This window comes from Histoplasma capsulatum, assembly GCF_000150115.1.
Source record: "Histoplasma capsulatum G186AR genomic scaffold supercont2.8, whole genome shotgun sequence".
Classification (NCBI taxonomy): domain Eukaryota; kingdom Fungi; phylum Ascomycota; class Eurotiomycetes; order Onygenales; family Ajellomycetaceae; genus Histoplasma; species Histoplasma capsulatum.
In genome coordinates this window covers 334,059-352,443 of record NW_025544808.1, presented here as the reverse complement: position 1 = coordinate 352,443, position 18,385 = coordinate 334,059, and the positions used below count along the sequence as shown (strand labels likewise).

The following is an 18,385-nucleotide window of genomic DNA, read 5'->3' as shown; positions in this document are numbered from 1 at the left end:
GCTCGTGGGTCCGTTCACCGATATCGCTTGTAAGGGTATGTACGTTCTTGCAACTCAAAAAGTAATCACGATCTCTCCCCTTATTTTGCTCCTCCTAGACGCTCGTGAAGCCCGAACCGCTAAATGACAGGAGGAGAGTTTCGAGTTGCGAGCAGCTCGCATCCCAATGTCTCAATCCAATCCGCGTCCGCGACACGTCATGGCAGCAGTACGCGGCTGTCTAGCAACCAGTCCATCTCATGGCAACCTGGTAACCAAGGTGACAAGGCGCTGTGATGGTGCTCAAAAAGTAGGTATGTAAAGGAGCAGACAATACATGGAGAGAAAGGCGCGGTTGAGGAAGGTCAGAAAGTTAGGAAGTCAGTCACACAGCTTTCGGTTGATATTGCCCTGAAGGAAAAAAATAGTTCCAGTTGTTGACGACCAGGGTGGAGCCAGGCCGATGGAGCCTGGAACGGTGAAGAATGCGCAGGCTGAGGGCGGGATTTGTAATGAATCAGTAGCTTAGCTCCGATACGACTTGCAAGGAAGAGGGCGGCTGAAAGGAGCACAGGAATTGCGAGGTCGAGGCTATCCTCGGCGAGGTTTGGTTGAACCGCGCGTTGGAAGTAAAGTTCCTTGATCCTCATAAGCTGCCTCCTTTCGTCTTTTGACGTCTCTTGCAGGAGGCTGGGGCGCGGCGTGGTCACATAACACGTTATTGGATGCACGGATCCATGTGTTGATATCCGAGCTATCCAGCGTGAGTGAGTGAGTGAGGTGTGTTGAACTGTGATGGATGACGGATGGATGAGATAATGTGACCCGAGAGACGGAGCCGCGGACCACGAAAATAGGCACCATCGACCGAATGGACTTCCCTGAGCTATATAGTTGCAGAAATAATTACTACGGGGACAACAATCGAATCCATATCAATTTGCATAACGGCATAACTGTTTCCTTCCGTTCACTATTTTTTAGCAACCTCTAACCGAGGTTTTAAAACAAAAAAAGAAAGGAAAAACGACAGCTTGGAGGAAAAAAGCAAAAGCATAACAAAATATCCACTGGCAGCCACAACAACCCTAGAGCGATAAAATGCCGTCATAGCGCCACGCTTTCAGTTAACTAGTTAGTTAACCCCATCAGGCCCGAGCGAGCCGGCATCTATGAGACGTTGAGTGCGGGCAGTGGTCAAAAAAGGATCTAACTATTCGTACTTTGTCACATAAGCCGTCGAGGGGAGAAGTCAGAAGGGAGAAAAGGCAGAGAATTTTTCAGAAAGTGACTGCAGAAATGAGGCATTATTTGGGGAATACAGAGTTGGTCATGAGATGGTTTGGCGATTCAGGAGTTATATTATAATTCTAATAATGAATGGATAGGACAGTACAGACAAACTCGACATTCTCTCCATCCTTGTGGAGGATAGATGGATAGGTTTCTTATCTTACACAAAAGCCGTTGTCGGCCTCTCGATACGAATGTGGTATCCACGTCTGATTGAGTTGATTTTGAATTGGATAGAGCCGTGTTTTAACAATTTCATATCTCTGCGACTATCAAGCCCCTCCAGCAAGTCTATCTTCCGGGCTTAGATATTCCTAAAAATACGACACCAATGCCTCATGTATCAAGTTCTCGGAGGGGAAAGCAGGGGGGATTAAAATTTTGCGCTTTCGACATACACACAAGTAAAACCCATATAGGCCATCCCAAAAATGAGGACATAAAAATCAGTGGTGTTGAAAATAAAATCAGATACGAATAATTAAAAGGTAAAATATCAGCAGAAAATGAGGGGAAAAGGAGATAAAAAGAGGTTTTGAGATATTTAAAAGAAATAATAGAATAAGATGGGAAGATAGGAAATGGAATATGAAAAAACAAGAAGGTATCTCAAACAATGAAAACTCAACAATAAAAACGCATTCTCAATGTCAACAACAGGAGTGACAGAGTTCGTTGTCAGGTACCTCCATGACAAAGAAACAGAAACAAGGGTGGTAATCAGCAGGAGAGAATAAAAGTGGAATTGCTCCGCCCGTGAACACTTTTGGAAAGCTTTAGGGCGAGGTGAATCAAAGGACATAAGGATAAGCAGGGTATGAGATATCAATGGCAGTATGAAAAACAAAGAACGCTAGAACATGAAATAGATGCCACACACACACATACACATGCACGCGCACATACTTAGATAAATAATTTCATCCATACATATGTATTCGCTCTCAAAAAGTACACCTTCCCCTAAAGCAAATCGAATAGGGCAAGAAAAAAACAACCCAATTCACACCCGTCATCCGTTACACGCATAACACAATTTTTAAACATAATCATGAAGGAATGCAAGCCTTGGCGTTGCATTACCCGCCGGCCTGATCTGGCAAACAGCCAGTCTCTTTGGGAGACGAGGCGAGGCGGAGGGAACGAAAAGGTGAAAGATGAAAAAAGGATATCATATCACGCGCGAGCGCGGAGCGTTTGAAACCGCCAACCGAAAGGGGAAACGCATAAAATTTTGGAAGGAACATGTTTCTTTTTATTTTGTCCTTTTTCTTGGGTTCAATACGTGTGCTTATGAGGCGGCTTCAACGACTTCGCTGGGCACGTCGGTTACGGGTTTGGGCTTGCTGTTGTCGTTACTCGATGGGTTTGGTGTGCCTGGTGTTGGTGGTGTGGGATTCTGGCCGACTTTGGAGAGCATGTCCACAATTCTACCGCGTTTTTTATACTGCGGATTAGAAGCTGGAGAGGAGAGTAAAGGAATGTTGGGGCGAAAAGATGGAAAAGAAACCCAATACATGATGATGGTCTGAGGTATGCCAGAGAGCTCAAGAAAAGTATTCATAAATAATTGTAATCATGTCTCATACCTAGCGTTCTCGTCGAACATGCCCTCATTTACGTCCTCAAGCTGGCGGAGCTGCTCCCGAATGCTGGCCATCTAGAAAAGAAAAACGAAGTTAGCATATCAATGAACAAAGGTTTCCAAGAATTAAAAGACCACCTGCAAGTACAACTCAAGCTCGCAATATTAAACAAAAAAACAAGAAGAAAGCGGAACAAAAATACCCAACAACAGGACGCCAAGATACGACGATAAGCCCGCGCAGAAGTCGAAAATCCAAAAACAAAAAGCGCGACAAAATCGAACAAAGAGAAATGAAACGGGGCACGCCCACCGTTCCCTCAATAGAAGAACCGAGGTCCTCACCTTCAGTAGTGGTAGGACCAGCGTCTTCTGGCAGTACCTTCGCAGTATCCGTCTGCTCGTTGTCCGCCGTGGTGGTGTCCTCTTCTTTAACTGCCCATTTGCTGTCGTCCAGTCCGCTGGAGGCCTTCAAGTTCGAGCCGTTGGAAAGGGTTGGAGATTCGGGCTTCTTGATCTTTGAATCCGCGAGCTCGAACTCCAATTCTCGGATACGTCGATTATTTTTGGAAATGGTTGCTTCGGCGTCGTGTAGTTGTTGGACAAGTGTGATATTTTTCTCACTCAGAGCATTCATGTCTTCCTCTAAGGCTACGAACTTGGCTTCCACGGTGTTCTGTTTCTCGTCTGAAGCGCTGGCGGTGGCTTTCAGTGCCTCAAGATCAGTCAGTGCCTGGGTATGCACCTGCTTCTGGCTCTCGAATTCCTCTTGTAGAGATGAGGATTCTTGCTTAACTGCCTCAAGTTCTTTGTTTAAGCTGGAGATAGAATTCTGAAGTGATTCCTCCAACTCTTCTTTTTCCTTCTGAACCTTTGAAAGTTCAACAGTATGCTCCTCACCCAACTTCGAAATCTGCGCTTTCAACTCATCAATTTCTGTCGTATGAGAAATAGCAGCCTCCTTCGCCGCCTCCAACTTCTCCTGCAACTCCGCAACAACAGTAGTATGTGCCTCCTCAGCCGCAGCCAGCTTCTCCTTCACGGCAGCTTCATGCTCACTACTCAAAGTCGCCAACTTCTCCTCATGCGCACCAAGCAACTCCTCAATCGCTTTGGTCTGACTCGCTTCAAGTTCGGCAACTTTCTCCGCATGCGATCCCTCCGCATCCGCTTGCACCTTGAGCTTGCTATCTTCGAATTCCTTTGTTAGTTTGGCTTCGAGTTCCTGCAGCGCAGCGGCATGTTCTGCTTTTAGGGATTCGAGCTGGGTGGCATGCGCGGCTTCGGTTGAGCTGTTCGACGCGACGAGTTCGTCGTATTTATCCTGCAGTTCCTTGAGAGCTGAGACATTCGATCCGGACAGCTCGGCCTTCAGATCCTCGATCTCTGCGCTGTGGGCGGCAGTGAGTTCTGCGACTGCGGCCGTATGTTTCTCCTCAAGACTAGCGAGTTGCTCCGCCTTGTCCTTGAGAGATTCGTTAGTCTCATTAACCTCGACCTCAAGCCTTGAGATTGTAGTCTCGTAATATTCATCCTTGTCCTTGGTAGTTACTTCGAATGCCTCAAGGCCCTTACGCAACCCCTCAACCTGGGATCTTTCCGCTTCGAGATCTTCATGGAGGGACTTGATACGAGCGCTGCCCTTGGCGAGCTCCTCCTCCAAGGTCTGTACTTTGCCCTCAAGTTCCTGGAGGCTGGCAGAATTGGATTCTCTCTCGGCAGCGCTGGCTGCTTCGGCATGCTGTTTGGCGTCCACTAGGGCTTTCTCAGCTGCATCTAGCTTCTCTTGTAGGGATTGTAGCTCAATAGCATGGGCCTCATCAGCTCCCTTTGTCGCAGTCTCCAGTTGGGCCTTTGAGCTAGCCACTTCGGCCTGAGCAGCATCGTGCTTCTCTGTTACCGCCTTAAGCTCCTGTTGGAGTGAGTCGATGGCAGACTTGGATATTTCCTCCGCTTGAGAAAACTCCTCTGAATGTTCTGCTGTCATGCTAGCCACGACAGAATCATGCTCGGCTTGAAGGGCAGCCATGGCTTTTTCGTGTGCTGTGGTTAAGTCTGCTTGTTTGAGAGACTCTTCAGATTTAGCCTGCTGCGCCTCCCGGATCTCATCCTGGAGTTGCTCGATGGTCTGGCCCAACTTTGCAATCTCCTCTTCCTTTTCAGCGAGTTTTTTCACAGTCTCCGTGGCATCCTGCGCATTTTCTGATTCTGTCTGCGCTAGTTTGGCCTGGAGAGATTCGAGTTGAGTCTGAAGTTGTGCAGTGACAGCGGCAGCTTCATTCGCAGCAGCCAACTCCTGATCCCTAGTGTCCTGAAGAGCTTGTATTTCACCCTTGAGGCTCTTGATCACCGCGTCACGGCCGTTTAATTCCGTTTCCTGCCTGAGCATCTGGGCCTGGAAGTTCGCGAGCTCTTCCTTCTCTTTTTCAGAAGCAGCCTTTGCAGCTTCTTCTAGGCTAGCAGTACGGGCGGCAAGCTCCTCTTTCAAGGTATCGAATTGCGCAGTAAGCTCTGCAGTCACATCCCGTTGTGCAGCAAGTTCAGCTTCAAGAGCGGCTACTGCGGCGGTGTGGCTCTGCTTTTGTTGCTCGAGCAATTCAGATGTCTTCGAGTCACCTTCCTGAGAAGCTAGCTGTCTAGCAGTCTCAAGTTCCTGGGTAAATCGAGATTCTGTCTCTGACCTCTGCGACTCTAATTCGTCTAGCTTCGTTTGAAGGGCATTGAGCTCCTCTGCGTGGGCTTCAGTGAGCTTGGCCACTTTAGCCTCGTGCTCAGCACGAACTAGATCTGTAGCCGCAGAGATTTTATCTGCCTCCCCTTCCGTAGACTTGCTGGCTTCAGATAATTGCAATTGAACATCAGCTAGCTGTGCTTGTAGTTCTGCAACTTTCGCTTCGCTCTCTGCAAGTCTGGTTTGGATATCAGCAAGCTTGCTGGCGCTACTGGTCTCATCTCCTTCCTTGACAGTATCCAAGCTGCCCTTAAGCTGGGCGATATCCCCATCTACCTCGACCTGAATCTCATCGCGTTTTTCGTCATTGCCGGCTTCCTCCGCTGCAATTGCTGCCTGCAGCAGTTCACGGAGAGCTTCATACTCCTTGATCCTTTCTTGCAATGCAGGAGATTTGGCAATGAGTTTTTTCTCTGCGAGTTTCCCACTGTCAATGGATGGTTTCTTGGTTGTAGACAAGGAGCTCATCCGTCTCTTTGACTCTGACGTTGTGGAGGCAGGGGTTTTTGTAGCCGTCGCGGAAGAAGGTTTTGAAGTCCGTGGGGCCGTGGTCGTTGCCGCCGACCTGGACGTAGCCGTCGCAGGAGCTCGTGTGGCAGTGGTGGGTGGCTTTACAGGGCTTTGGGCAGTGGATGGGCGGCTTGAAGTAGGTTTCTTTTCGGTAGATGACGGGGTAATTGTTGACCTACGATCCGAAGGAGCCTTCGCAGGCGCTCTGGAAGAGGTGGAGCTTGTGAGGGAAGCTCTCTTCACCGTGGCAGATATGCCATGTCTTTTGTTTTCATCCCCCGAACTGGCAATGGATTTGCCTCTTTCATCTGCGGAACTGCCCAAAGATGCCCGAGATCTATGAGTTGCAGTAGTTGTGGATGCTGGTTTGCGAGTGGTGGTGGACGTCACAGGGGGTCGGGTGGGGGGTCGATTGAGGGTGCTTCCAGTAGTTCCCCTGGCGGTGGCAGAGGCTAGTTTCGACGCAACTGTTGATGTAGAGCCAGCTGGACGTTTCGTAACGGTAGCGGTAGCGGTTCCCGGGCGTTTGGGAGCAGCAGAGGTGCCAGGCTTCTGGCGGGGGGACACGGTAGTGGATGTCTTCTTAGCGGGTGCAGGGCTCGAGGGAGTCTGTTCAACAGGTTCTTCCGCCGTCTGCTCAGGTTCATCAGTGGGAGCAGAGGTAGCCACAGTCCCATCGACTGAGGATTCCGGCAAGGAGGGCTCAGTAGCCGGCATCAGGGGCTCTTCCGTCGATGCCATGTTGTGTGGATTGGAGTGACGCTTGGGCGTCGGTGGGAAGAATCAGGGGGTCCAAGCTTCGTTGGGGTACGAAGGAAAGGAGCGAGAGGAGGACGATTGGCTGGGGTTATTGGAGTGCGGGGGTGAGACTCCCAGTCAGAACCAATGCATGAGGGTGAATTGAGAGCAGAGGATAGGAGAGGAAACAGAAGAGCGGACGGAGTTGAAGGGGAGGAGAAAGAGGGAGAAAAAAGAGGTGGAGCAGAAAAGGGAGAGATGGCAGCTTGGACTCCAAAGTTCGGATTAGTGTCAGCGCCAGTCACGGGAAGCGCAGAGAACAGAAGGAAAAAGAAAAGAGAGAATGGGGATAGTCAATGTTTAATAGTTCAGCAATCAGTCGCTAACTAGTGGACAGAAGATATGTAAAATGCAGAGGGAGAATCTAGACATGGCGGATGAGGATGTTCTTGACACTGAACAAGGTCTCTATCCACGAACAACAAGACAGCGACATACGGACGAACAGGAGTGTGTATACTGTCTACAGGCAGGGCAATTAAATCTCTCGCAATGATCTACTGTGCAAATGAAGTACCTTCCAGCATCTGCCAGAGCGTTTCATCTGAGCCATAACACCACTCCCCTTACAGGCTGAGATGAAGCTGAGCCTGCGGCTGGTGAGTCGTGGGTTAGTTATGCTGGATTCAAGCCGGCAGCCTCATCCAGCCAGTCCAGATAAAGATGCCCAATATCCCAGATGCCGATGTTGAGGACAGGAATTATCACCACCAACACCCCTGAGTACGCGTACCTGAGGCTGCCATTATTCTTCAAAACAAACGCATCCATGGTTCCTGGCGACGTCGAACCGAAACGCGAACCGGGGAACCAAACCGAAAAGCTAAAATAAAATAGGTATTTATCCCAGATGAAGTCATCGGATCAGATAATTCGAGTCAAACCTGGACTCCTTGGGCCGCAACTCATCTCATCCATCCCAAGACACCGACTAGGACGGGCAAGATGCGAATGACGGAACCAAACCCAACACCCCACTTGGCCCTAGTGCTTGTTAACCAACAACGGTGGCCAACGCAGAAGCAACTATATGTACAGATGTACGTATGGAAGTATGGGTGTGCATGTATGTAACTCCATCAAACAAAACGGACGATCGTGGCACCAACAGACGGCCCCAGATCTTCGCTGAGATGGGGCAGGGCGGGGGCGGCAAGAGTCTGAGGTTTGAGCAGGCATGAGACGAGCAATGCCTGAAACGACTGCATTAGTGATTTTTATGAGACAGAGAATTCGTTCACGATGGATTAGTGGCCGTCACGTTGTTGGGCGGTTGGATGAGGCGTTGGGCATGGATTTGGCATGGCGTCGGCGGTGGGCAGGAAGGAATGTTAAGAATGCGATCGAGAGGGACATGTGTGGAATGTCGCTCTTGTTCATGTCGCCAGCGGAATCATATCTGCTGTATCAGTGCATTGTCACATCTGTGTGGCTGCTTTCTTTCCTGCTGCTGGTTAAATAAAATCTCCCATCTGCTGATCAGGGCTGTTTGCGGCGGAAGCTTCGCCATTGCGATATACTCAACCTTCACGCATGTGTGCTCATAAGTTTATATATTCTCAAATATTTGATAACCCTACAACTATGATACCCCGTTTACCACGCAGCAGACGAGTAGTGAAAGTACACCTTATTGTAACATCTCATTTCAAGAGGTTGTCGCATTAATTCTAAGCGCCTACTTACACCACTAATCTTGGCTCTGTGACACCACCCCCCATTGTCACCACCCCACTCCGCTCCCCCAGAAATAAGATCACATAGGTTGAACATCTTAGATACCTTTGATTCAAGCGGTTTTATGTTTCATCGGGAATCTTGGCTAGGCGGTTGTGAGATGAAGTTTTCACCTACACCTTTCAGCCCTAAGTAGCCTTCTGATAAAAATGTCTCACTTAGTTATGGCAAGCTCAGGAGATGTTAAGGGGTTTCACTTATGATCGCCCCACCCCGAGGAATCACATCATCCACAATGAAACGAGAAAGGAGAAGATGTGTGGTTTTGGAGCGCAATACCTTTTTTACAATAAACGCCGTATGAAGCGCCTTCATGCGCCCAAGGTCCAATGAGCTTGACTCAGAGCTACGTGCCGTCAGTGAAAATATTCATGTAGGAATTATTCCAGCCTTCTGTAATATTAGCAACTCAAATTTTAACACTTACCGCGGTAGGATATCGCAGTCTGTTGAGGGAGTTGTTCTGAGACGAAGCGACCTGGCTAACAGTAACCGGGCCTGCCGACAAGTGCGCCGGCAATGCTATCCAGGACCTGAGATAGGGGCTGGTTTGAGCCGGGTCTCTGTTCAACTCGGCCGCCCAAAGCTGTAATTCGTAAACAGGATTTCAGCAGATGAAGTCCCACCTGGCCTGATAATGTATTTGGTAATTCGAAGTATAGTAAGTAAACTATATTTACCGTTCTGAAAAATCAACAACCAAGTCCCCAAGTATGAAGGCATATTTACACAGCCATAGCTTCCACCCTCCTCCACACTCACAAAGTCTTCCGTATCTCCGTTCGTCACCGCAACAACAAATCTATGTGGATTTCCATGCTTTCTGCTCTATGATGCTCCACAAGTTTTGTCCCATTTCTGCCCTGCTTTTGCGATGCCTCGATGAGCTCATGATCACCTTTAATGAGCTTGTCATCATCCCTTATACTAATGTCCGCACAGAGAAAGCCCGGCCCGTCAGGACTGGGCTGCAATCCAAGTTTCAAGGTCATCAAGGGGATATTGGGTCCGTGAGCCATGGTGGATTTTAGGGAGTAGACCCTGAATTTTTAGAATAGAAATGAGCGTTTTAATGAATATTTCGAGCGTTGACGTAAATGGATGCTGGAACGTTCCTGAGGGATGCATGAGAATGATTTGACATCTGAGGACAAAAACGAAGGCGATGTTGAATTGTGGCTTTGGCTATGCTGCTAGTTGAGCGGCTAAGACAACGAATAGAAGATAACAAGTTATATGACGGAAGCGAACTTGTTGTGAGTGTAGCCAACTCTCATTAGAGCGCTTCATTTAGTTTTGATTGATCCATGTGATAATGCTGTGCGTGTGCTATAAGCCGTGGCCCGTGGTAAATAGATAGATATATACATATATATATATATCTACTCTAAATTGCAGCACAATATATGTCGCGGTGAGTCCTTTGCACCCAACATACATCAGTTCGAAAGGGTAGAAGCTATGGCCGCGTGGAAAAATCCATTACACACACATGCTATGGAAAGAAAAACGTCTTCGCATAGCACCGAAATGATAAAAAATACCAGCTTCGTTAAATTTCCAAGAGCCAACCCCACCGTCGAGGGTCCAGCATATGGCTATCAAGCTTCATCGCAGCAACATATGAATCTCGAATCTCTCGCGCCTTTAAGCGCAGGTCCTCCATAGTTCGACCACGCAGCTCTGCTTTGAAGTCGCGAAGTATCATTGTAAACCTATTGAGGCCTGTTGTGGATATTGGTCAGCATGCTGCAGGTGACTTTGTATGATCTGATGTCTCGAAATAATAGCACGTCACCTTGATATATCTCTAAACCAGTTACAAGAGCTTCGCTCTCTGCCGTCGTCCAGGGAGGCTCGGCTGGATTTTCAGATAACTCCTCGTTCGACCACTCTTCATCAATCGATAAAACGGAAATATGTTCCCGCGGCTCTTCGTTTGACGTCGTGGAGGTTATTTCCTGTCGATGACGTTTTCTGTTTGGCGTATCTCGATTGGGTCTGGTCCTTCCCTGCTGCTGAATGTTGTTAAATCTTGCTAAACGCCGCTTGGCTTGTAACTCGCTTGATTCGTTGTCGAAAACTGCCCATAGGAAGCGAGCCACAACCCTGATGCGCTGGAGCGCGTCTCCGAAATTGATATAGGGCCGGAAAAACTTGGGCTGGATCTTTTCGCACAGCAGGGAAAGTGACTGTAGCAGCTGTGTCAATTGTTTGATTCCATCAACAGAAAGTTCGTGGTCGACATAGTGCGCGGTGATACATGATTTCAATACGTCTACTAGTCCAGGTACACCAAAGGAAATAATTTCATCAACGACTTGTCGTTTTCTCTCCAAGTCACGGCTATTGGTGACAAGATCACCGTTTTCATCAAAAACAAGACGGACTCTGGATAAGATGAGAGATACGTGCTCGGCAACCTTCTGGGAGCTATATTTTTCAGCTTCGTACAGGTGATCCGGAACCTTTTGGTAGTCTAATCTAATTTCCCTGGTTTCGGCATAGAGCTCTTTGGTCTGTGTTATGGCTGTTAGCAATTTACGCAAAAGAGGATTCTTTTGTGTGATGGGCAGCCCCGGTGTGAGCTTTTTTGTTTCTGCTAGAAGATCGGACCAGTTGGTATGTTGGCCGAAAAGAGTGGCGGCAGGCCAAAAGGTTGCAGGATCGGAATCTTGATGAGGGGTACTTTTAAAATCTATTTCTCTAGATTCATCTTCAAACTGAGATCCACTTTCAAATTCAGAGGCGTCAATGACGCTCCCATGTTTGCTGTCGTGCTCGCTCTGTAACTCGAAATTTGGCTCATTAATTTCGCTTCCGGGCCTAATTTGAATGCGATGATCAGGTGAATTGTTGGTAGAGGTTTGATTCTCGTTCTGGCTACCGAGGTCTGCTTCTTCCTCTGCCCCATTGTTAGGTTGTTTGGGTGAGGATACAATAGTACGATTTTCGGCTTGTTGGGAATTCCCATCCCCTGAATCTTTATCAGTTGGAGAAGCATCACGGCTATTCCCAATTTCTGACTCTGAATATCGGGCCCGACGCAAAGGAGGTATCGACGAAGACGCCGGTACCTCCACGCCCCTTAATTTTTGCTTCGCTAGTCTCGTCAAGATTCTCCTTCTCCCAGGAGAAATAGGTGATGTAAACGCATGTTTTGGTCTTCGAGGGCCGGATAGCCTCGACGACCGGGGCAAAGAAGCAGTTTTCGCCATTAATCTGGATGAACGCCGCAGAGCGCTGTGATTTGAGGTAGATTCTGCATATTTGGGTTGTTCGCGTCCCTTGTTCTCAGCATGCTTTTCATCTTCTCGTAGGCTTTTGTCATCCTCATCCCGTTTCTCTTCGTCTTCAGTTTCATCTTCAGATTCCTTTTCAGACCAGGCATCAGAACCCTCCCCGCTAGCTGAAAATTGCTCATCGCTACTAACTTGCAGGGAATAATTGGGCCTCGCGCGATAATACCCATTCTTTCCCCTTAAATTGTCCTGTTCGCTCAGCTCGTTATCTGAATCATCATGACCCCCGACTTTCGGTAGAGTATTCTGCCTTGGATTTCGCGTGAAACGTTGCGGGGCTTTCGGTGTGTTTGGAATAAGATAGATATCCTTTCGACCCCGACTGTCGCGGACTGCTTCGCTAGCCACTCGTTTCGCTCGTTGTAATCGTTTCAATTTGACAGACTCGAACGGGATAACTGCTCTATCATCGCTCCCCAACAGCGAAGATGGCGACTCTTGCAACGACTCAGTGTCCCGTCGCTTGCGTTTTCCGCCATCGAAATTTGCGGGGATGTCGTCACCATGGGAGGAGACCTCAGAATCAGAGGCTTGTTGGGTGGTCCATATTGACTTTAAAAGCTCCACTGAGAGCTGGGGTCCCGGGCCTTCATCGCTGTGAGACATTATTTAAGCGATGAGCGAAAGGCCGGGATTTCCTGTTAACATTTTCCCATCGGGCTGTCAAAGTTGGGGAAATCTGGAGGAGGAGAGCTCGTCAGTGGCACGTGAGCGGGGGTTGCGCTTTGTGTTGGCCTAGGCTACCTATTATGGACTAGCGCCTTATAGAGCGCATTTGAGCTCCAACAATGAGCTCCTTCGCATCTACCTTTTTCAATGTCTATATTCGCTAACTGAACCGCATTGAAACGCGATATTCTAGAAGAATATGAACACCTGTGTTTCCACATAATTGTATCACTGGATGAAATGGTAGACAGTGGATTGAAGCTGTCTTACGGCGAACAATGCACCATTTGAAATGTAACTAGAAGGGCCAGCAGCAACATTGTCCAGCATTCAGGTTGCTAGCCCATTCAGTTCGATTCCCGAGCACACGCATCTAGCGCAGTCGACATTAAAAGCACGCATAGCTTGCCACTTGCCACTCCCAAGGCACATCGTCGATGGAAGCCCTACAGGAAGTTCGATTGGAGAAATGCCAATCCTATGTGGATGCGATTAACCTGTTATCAATGGGGCCAGACGCATCAGCTGTAATGAAACAGCTTATCCGGGAGCCGGTTGTTTGATTGGCTTAAACCCACATCGACATACGTCTAAACGCTGAGCGGAAGACCGCTATCGAGGCTGGCCTTGTGCAGTGTCGCGGCAAGGTCGCCCGACCTGAGTGCGAGTTTTGTATGGGCGGGCGCGTACCGTTTCCCCATTGCGCCATTCTTCAAGGATACCTCAATGGCGCCTGCGCGAATTGTCACTATTATGGCATTGGCGCACGCTGCAGTTTTTGACGTAAGTGATTTGGGTTCTATAGCAGTTTTCGGCATTAGAAAGGGGGAACGAGCTAATTAGTCTGTGAGTAGAAACACAGATTATTACTGTAACTGGAATTGCAAATGTGGTGACCCACGATGCCAGACGAAAATCTGGAACTGGTTCTCTACAGCCAGCCAGGAGTCGCAAGCGCGGGAGACCCGCAGCGGAGAGCTTCGTAGTCCCTACGACGAAGTTACTAGAGATCCTGGCTGTAGATCAAGCGCAAGCGTTTCCGAGAAAGAGATGGCCAAGGAGCTGAAGAAAACAGTGAAGACGCAACACAGTTTTGCGACTTCTTGTGCACACTTGGCCCGTCTGCTGGCGGATGAAGATGGTTTGTGCGCGTATGAAAATCAGATAATCTTCAAGCTCAGAAGAAAGTTCAGAAACCGGAGACGACTCTGATACATGACACGCCACTATTATCATTTCGTCACTTCGCTATCTACTGTTTGAGGTAGATACCTCCTTAACGGGCTGAAGTTAACAGGCAGGTGCGAAATCCGCTGCATGCTGGTTGGGAATAATGTATACTCACGGCTTCTCGTATACTTTGCAATTAGTATTGCAATGGGCTGGAAGTTATGTTCCCACTTCATGTTAGGTGGTTGGTATTCCAGTCAACTAACAAATACAAGCATTCTCTTACTTTCATTTTGTATTTTGCACTAGTTCCCTCTATATCTTTCTATGCCTTTCTAACTCCTTGCCCTTTATTGCACATGATGTCTTCTTTTTTTGTCCAATATTTGCACTCTCGGGAGCTGGATGGAGGCTATTAGGGTTTTCGAAGACCCTAGAATCGGACGAACATTGCAGCTAGTTGCTTCTACCTGATGTTCAAGGAAGGTCACACAACCACTACCTTTGTCTTCTTCCCAGGACCTAAGCCCGACGATAATATCCCTTTATTGCTGATAGAAGTTGTATACTGGCCTGGGAAAAACAGTTGACATAGAACAACCCTTGTGCACACGGGATATTAATACGTGGATAGAATGTCTTAGTGGGAAGGGCACAAATATGAGTATGGGTAATAAATTATTTATATATATTTATTTTTAGATACGTACAACTATTCAGCTTTATTATATCGATAGATATAGGACTTTTATATTGTAATGCGATATAAGAATTCTAAGGACGATAATTCTCTCATACTGGAACATGTTGACTACGCTGTAATTGTCAACTAGAAGCTAACGTAACCCCACCAAGGCTTGGAACTCTGTTCACGACATTCTCTTTCGACAGCGCATCGAAATACAACACTCACATACTTCAATTAATTACCGTACTCCAGGACACCAACAACCTGGAAAATAAGAACAGAGAACTGTGCGTGTAGCCAATGCTCTTGTGATGGCCGCCGAGGCATCGTTCTCCACACCTTACCTCCAACACCTTGACCCCTCACAGCCACATACCTTCGAGCTCCCCTCCAAGAAGATAAATGAGGGTAGCGATGTCTCCATATTCCTTACCTCCCTTGGCTATAGGGATATCATGACTTTCATCCTACAACTTAACCGCGCCATGGTCCCTTCGAAAATCACGGAGAAAGATGGCTCCCAACGCGTGCAAACCTGGCCCCTCAACTGTGATGCGGTTGAGTTCTCAGAGCCCGTCCGGCGTCTGCAGTCATTACTTTCGAAGATAGATTCGATAATCGATGAAGTACCTCCGGACACAGGTCCGAGACGTTTTGGAAATGTTAGCTTTCGTAGATGGTGCGAGGAAGTGGAACGGCGAGCGCCGGAGCTGATGGATGAATGTTTACAGCCTGAAGTTCTGCAGCACGGGGCCCAGGGCCTCGATTCGTTATCTGCGAAGGAGGAGCTTATAGCTTATTTCATGGGGAGCTTTGGGAGCCAACAGAGGCTAGATTATGGAACAGGGCACGAGCTGAGCTTTGTGGCCTTTTTGGGTTGTCTATGGAAGCTCAACGGGTTCCCGAAGGCTGGGGCTGGAGTGGAGGAGAGGGGGATTGTTTTAGGTGTCATTGAACCGTATGTCACTCTCCGGTACAAACAAATTCGTTTTCTAAATTACTTCTCGGCAAATTAGACTGACTTCGACTGGCCGTTCAGTTATCTTGAGTTGATTCGGCGCCTCATAAGGACATATACCCTCGAACCTGCTGGTTCACATGGTGTCTGGGGTCTTGATGACCATTCTTTTCTGCCTTACATCCTTGGATCTGCACAATTCTGTCCTCCAATATCAGAGTCAGACCATACTCCTACTGAGGGCTCATTGCAGACCGCGCCGGAACCAGCTACCGTGGCAAAAGCGAATATCGTGGAGAAGGAGCGTAAGAATAATATGTATTTCTCAGCTATTGGATTTATATACGATGTTAAAAGGGGTCCATTTTGGGAGCATAGTCCTATGCTTTACGACATTTCAGGGATTAGAGATGGCTGGGGAAAAATAAACAAGGTATGACATCTCCACTGTATCTTCGTTCATTCAGCAATATCATATCAATCCAGCGCTGCTGACTGGGGATTAATTAGGGCATGATCAAAATGTATAATGCCGAGGTCCTCTCCAAATTCCCCGTCGTCCAACATTTTCCCTTCGGTTCCCTTTTCCGCTGGGAACATGACCCCACGGCTGTAGCAGTAGCTCCGTCCGTTCATCTCTCCAGCAGACCAGAAAGGCCGGGCGAAACGACCTCTCCAGGTTCCGTTAAGCCCACAGTTGGAGAACTCCATGGAACAAAGGCTCCTTGGGCGAAGCCCGCAGCTGACACGGGCGTCACTTCTATCCCTGGCATGTCCGCACCCTCCGCCCCGGTGCAGCCTAGAGCTAGACCCCCGCGTGCCCCCCCAACAGCTACAACCGCAGCGCCGTGGAGCAGCAATCGAGATAGAGACACTGCTGGGAAATTCTCATCACCTGATCCAAACCTACCAACTAGAGCTCCTTGGGCGGGAACAGGAGGAGGGGCAGGCCCAAACATTCCAACAAAGGCACCTTGGGCGAAAGAACCTGCTGCTGGTCAATAATGAGCTGTACTGCAAGTTCAATCCTGGCAACCGTATGGCATGTCCTTGCGAGAAGTCTGCGGAGTCGTACGACGAGATTCGCTTTTATTATATTCTGTGGAGTATTGACGAGCTTAGTTATGAGTAAATGACTGATGAATGGTTTCATGTACGATAACGATGTGAAGTAGATTGGTAATAATCCAAGGCGTTTCCTAAATTGATACGTATGAAGTTCATGATTCGTTGATCTAAATATACATTTGCCAAAGCCAAAAATACTCGGGGTATCACATGAGTTGAAGGAAAATAAGCAATAAGAAAAGACATATACCAAAGTATGAGGAAAGAAAGGGATCGAGCATATTCCAGTTATTCGGAATCATCTGACCACTCATATCCCACCAGGGGTGTGGCCGATGCTACTCGTCGGGGGTTGGAGGCTTCCTCATCTGCGTCCGTAGCCGTTAACTGCGGTGGCCCAATCACATTCACCATGTTCGGAATATTGCTATTATGACAATCCTTATCATCGGAGCCGTCGTGTTTCCGTTCTTGTTGCGGTCTATTCCCGGAGGACACCCCAGCGGTAGATTCGAGCATCTTTCGCCGCTTAACCCCAGGGGTCCAATCTGAATTGTCATCCAGCAAAAAAGGGTCAATAGCCGCCTTCGTATTTCCACTTAACTCTTTCTGTAACAGCGCCTTCCGCTCTGCTGCAATAGCGTCTGGTTTCTTTGGACGCTTTTCCTTTTTTGCCCGTCCTCTATCCGGAGGGGTGACCGGAAGCGACTTGGTCTCAAATAGTGGCTTCGAAATCGCATGGCGAACAATCGCTCCACCCGCGGCATTATCGCCTGCAGGGGCGAAATCCACCATTTTTGCCCTCAACCGATCCCCCTCAGACTCCTCCAACAACTCAATCCCCAAACTCATCCTATCCTGCAGCGCCTTCGTAACTCCTTGCGCAGCCTCCCTCCGTTTCCTTTCTGCCCGAAACACCCTCCGCAGTCTACGTGACTGTTCATACGGATCCTCCCAATCACGCTCCTGCCGTTTCATCAATTCCTCCATGCGCGCCTTCTCCGTCATAACTCGTTTCTGATCCGCCACTTTCCCCTCGAGTTTCGAAAACGCATCCTTCTCTGTAGAGTTACCCGAGCCAACATCATGGGGTATCCGTAACGTAATTTCTCCGTCCTCCTCGTAGCCACCTTTGTCCAACTCACCCGTATCCTTCCTTCGCCCACCCTCTGTGACTACATACGCGGTGTTTTTCGGGTCAGTGCGGATCTCTATCCAGCCACCGCAAACCGTATGCTTCATGCGGAAGCTGTAGATTGGGGTTGAGTAGTAGTTCCCCACGCGCTTTTTCAGTGCGTTGAAACGCACGCCCTGCCCGATTAGAACGCTATCGGCGGGTTTGCATGTGGAACACCAGACGGCAAAGGGCATTTCGAAACGGACTGTAAGTTCGCCAGTGGTATTCAAGTGTCGGGCGCGGGCGCCTAGGGGGTGCTTGTTGGCAAGCTTGTTGCCAGTTGTGAGACCTTCTTGGTCCGGGGGGACATAGCTGGATATGTATTAGTCCAGAGACAGATGTGGTTGATGCCCTGGATAGGAGTAAAGTGAACGAACCGTCCCATATCTAGATAATTGAGTTAGGAACTAGATCGAAGATTGTCCGGAACGGAATGCGAAAGGAAATAAAGTGCTTACTGAAGCCCTGCATCCTGGCGGTGCTGATCTTAAGCAGACCGAAATATCTACTCTCTCTTTTCGTGGCCGATGCTAGTAATAAAGAAACAGCTGAGTTCACAGGCAAAATATAAACATGAGGGTTGGACATCAAACAGGGTTCTTCAAAAGAACTGCTAGACTCACATTTGAAGATCTTCAGGCGGCGAATTGATATCACGTGAAAATATGAGTTCTATCATTTACTAACTAGTTAGGGTTAAGGCTAACCCTAACCCTAAGA

At 48.3% G+C, this 18,385-nt stretch overlaps 6 protein-coding genes across 6 annotated transcripts; 2 read left to right on the top strand and 4 right to left on the bottom strand.

Annotated features, from left to right (window-relative positions):
• Positions 1 to 117: 117 nt before the first annotated feature.
• HCBG_05911 (uncharacterized protein) lies at positions 118 to 1,149 on the bottom strand (the record flags this gene model as incomplete). Its single annotated transcript, XM_045432960.1, has 2 exons — positions 118 to 865; positions 1,124 to 1,149. The coding sequence occupies 2 exons, from the start codon at positions 1,147 to 1,149 to the stop codon at positions 571 to 573; spliced, it is 321 nt and encodes a 106-aa protein (XP_045286128.1).
• A 1,414-nt stretch (positions 1,150 to 2,563) lies between these two features.
• On the bottom strand, positions 2,564 to 6,839 carry HCBG_05910 (uncharacterized protein; the record flags this gene model as incomplete). The annotated part of the gene is made up of 3 exons (XM_045432959.1): positions 2,564 to 2,702; positions 2,862 to 2,932; positions 3,171 to 6,839. 3 exons carry the CDS (start codon positions 6,837 to 6,839, stop codon positions 2,564 to 2,566), a joined length of 3,879 nt encoding a protein of 1,292 aa, XP_045286127.1.
• A 427-nt stretch (positions 6,840 to 7,266) lies between these two features.
• Positions 7,267 to 8,358, top strand: HCBG_05909 (uncharacterized protein; the record flags this gene model as incomplete). Its single annotated transcript, XM_045432958.1, has 4 exons — positions 7,267 to 7,350; positions 7,469 to 7,495; positions 7,734 to 7,936; positions 8,148 to 8,358. 4 exons carry the CDS (start codon positions 7,267 to 7,269, stop codon positions 8,356 to 8,358), a joined length of 525 nt encoding a protein of 174 aa, XP_045286126.1.
• A 1,827-nt stretch (positions 8,359 to 10,185) lies between these two features.
• Positions 10,186 to 12,541, bottom strand: HCBG_05908 (uncharacterized protein; the record flags this gene model as incomplete). The annotated part of the gene is made up of 2 exons (XM_045432957.1): positions 10,186 to 10,358; positions 10,432 to 12,541. The coding sequence occupies 2 exons, from the start codon at positions 12,539 to 12,541 to the stop codon at positions 10,186 to 10,188; spliced, it is 2,283 nt and encodes a 760-aa protein (XP_045286125.1).
• A 2,143-nt stretch (positions 12,542 to 14,684) lies between these two features.
• HCBG_05907 (phosphotyrosyl phosphatase activator) lies at positions 14,685 to 17,655 on the top strand (the record flags this gene model as incomplete). The annotated part of the gene is made up of 4 exons (XM_045432956.1): positions 14,685 to 15,420; positions 15,502 to 15,725; positions 15,750 to 15,853; positions 15,931 to 17,655. 4 exons carry the CDS (start codon positions 14,774 to 14,776, stop codon positions 16,423 to 16,425), a joined length of 1,470 nt encoding a protein of 489 aa, XP_045286124.1.
• HCBG_05906 (DUF572 domain-containing protein) lies at positions 15,960 to 18,258 on the bottom strand (the record flags this gene model as incomplete). Its single annotated transcript, XM_045432955.1, has 2 exons — positions 15,960 to 17,977; positions 18,043 to 18,258. The coding sequence occupies 2 exons, from the start codon at positions 18,048 to 18,050 to the stop codon at positions 16,777 to 16,779; spliced, it is 1,209 nt and encodes a 402-aa protein (XP_045286123.1).
• Between the last annotated feature and the right edge of the window lie 127 nt (positions 18,259 to 18,385).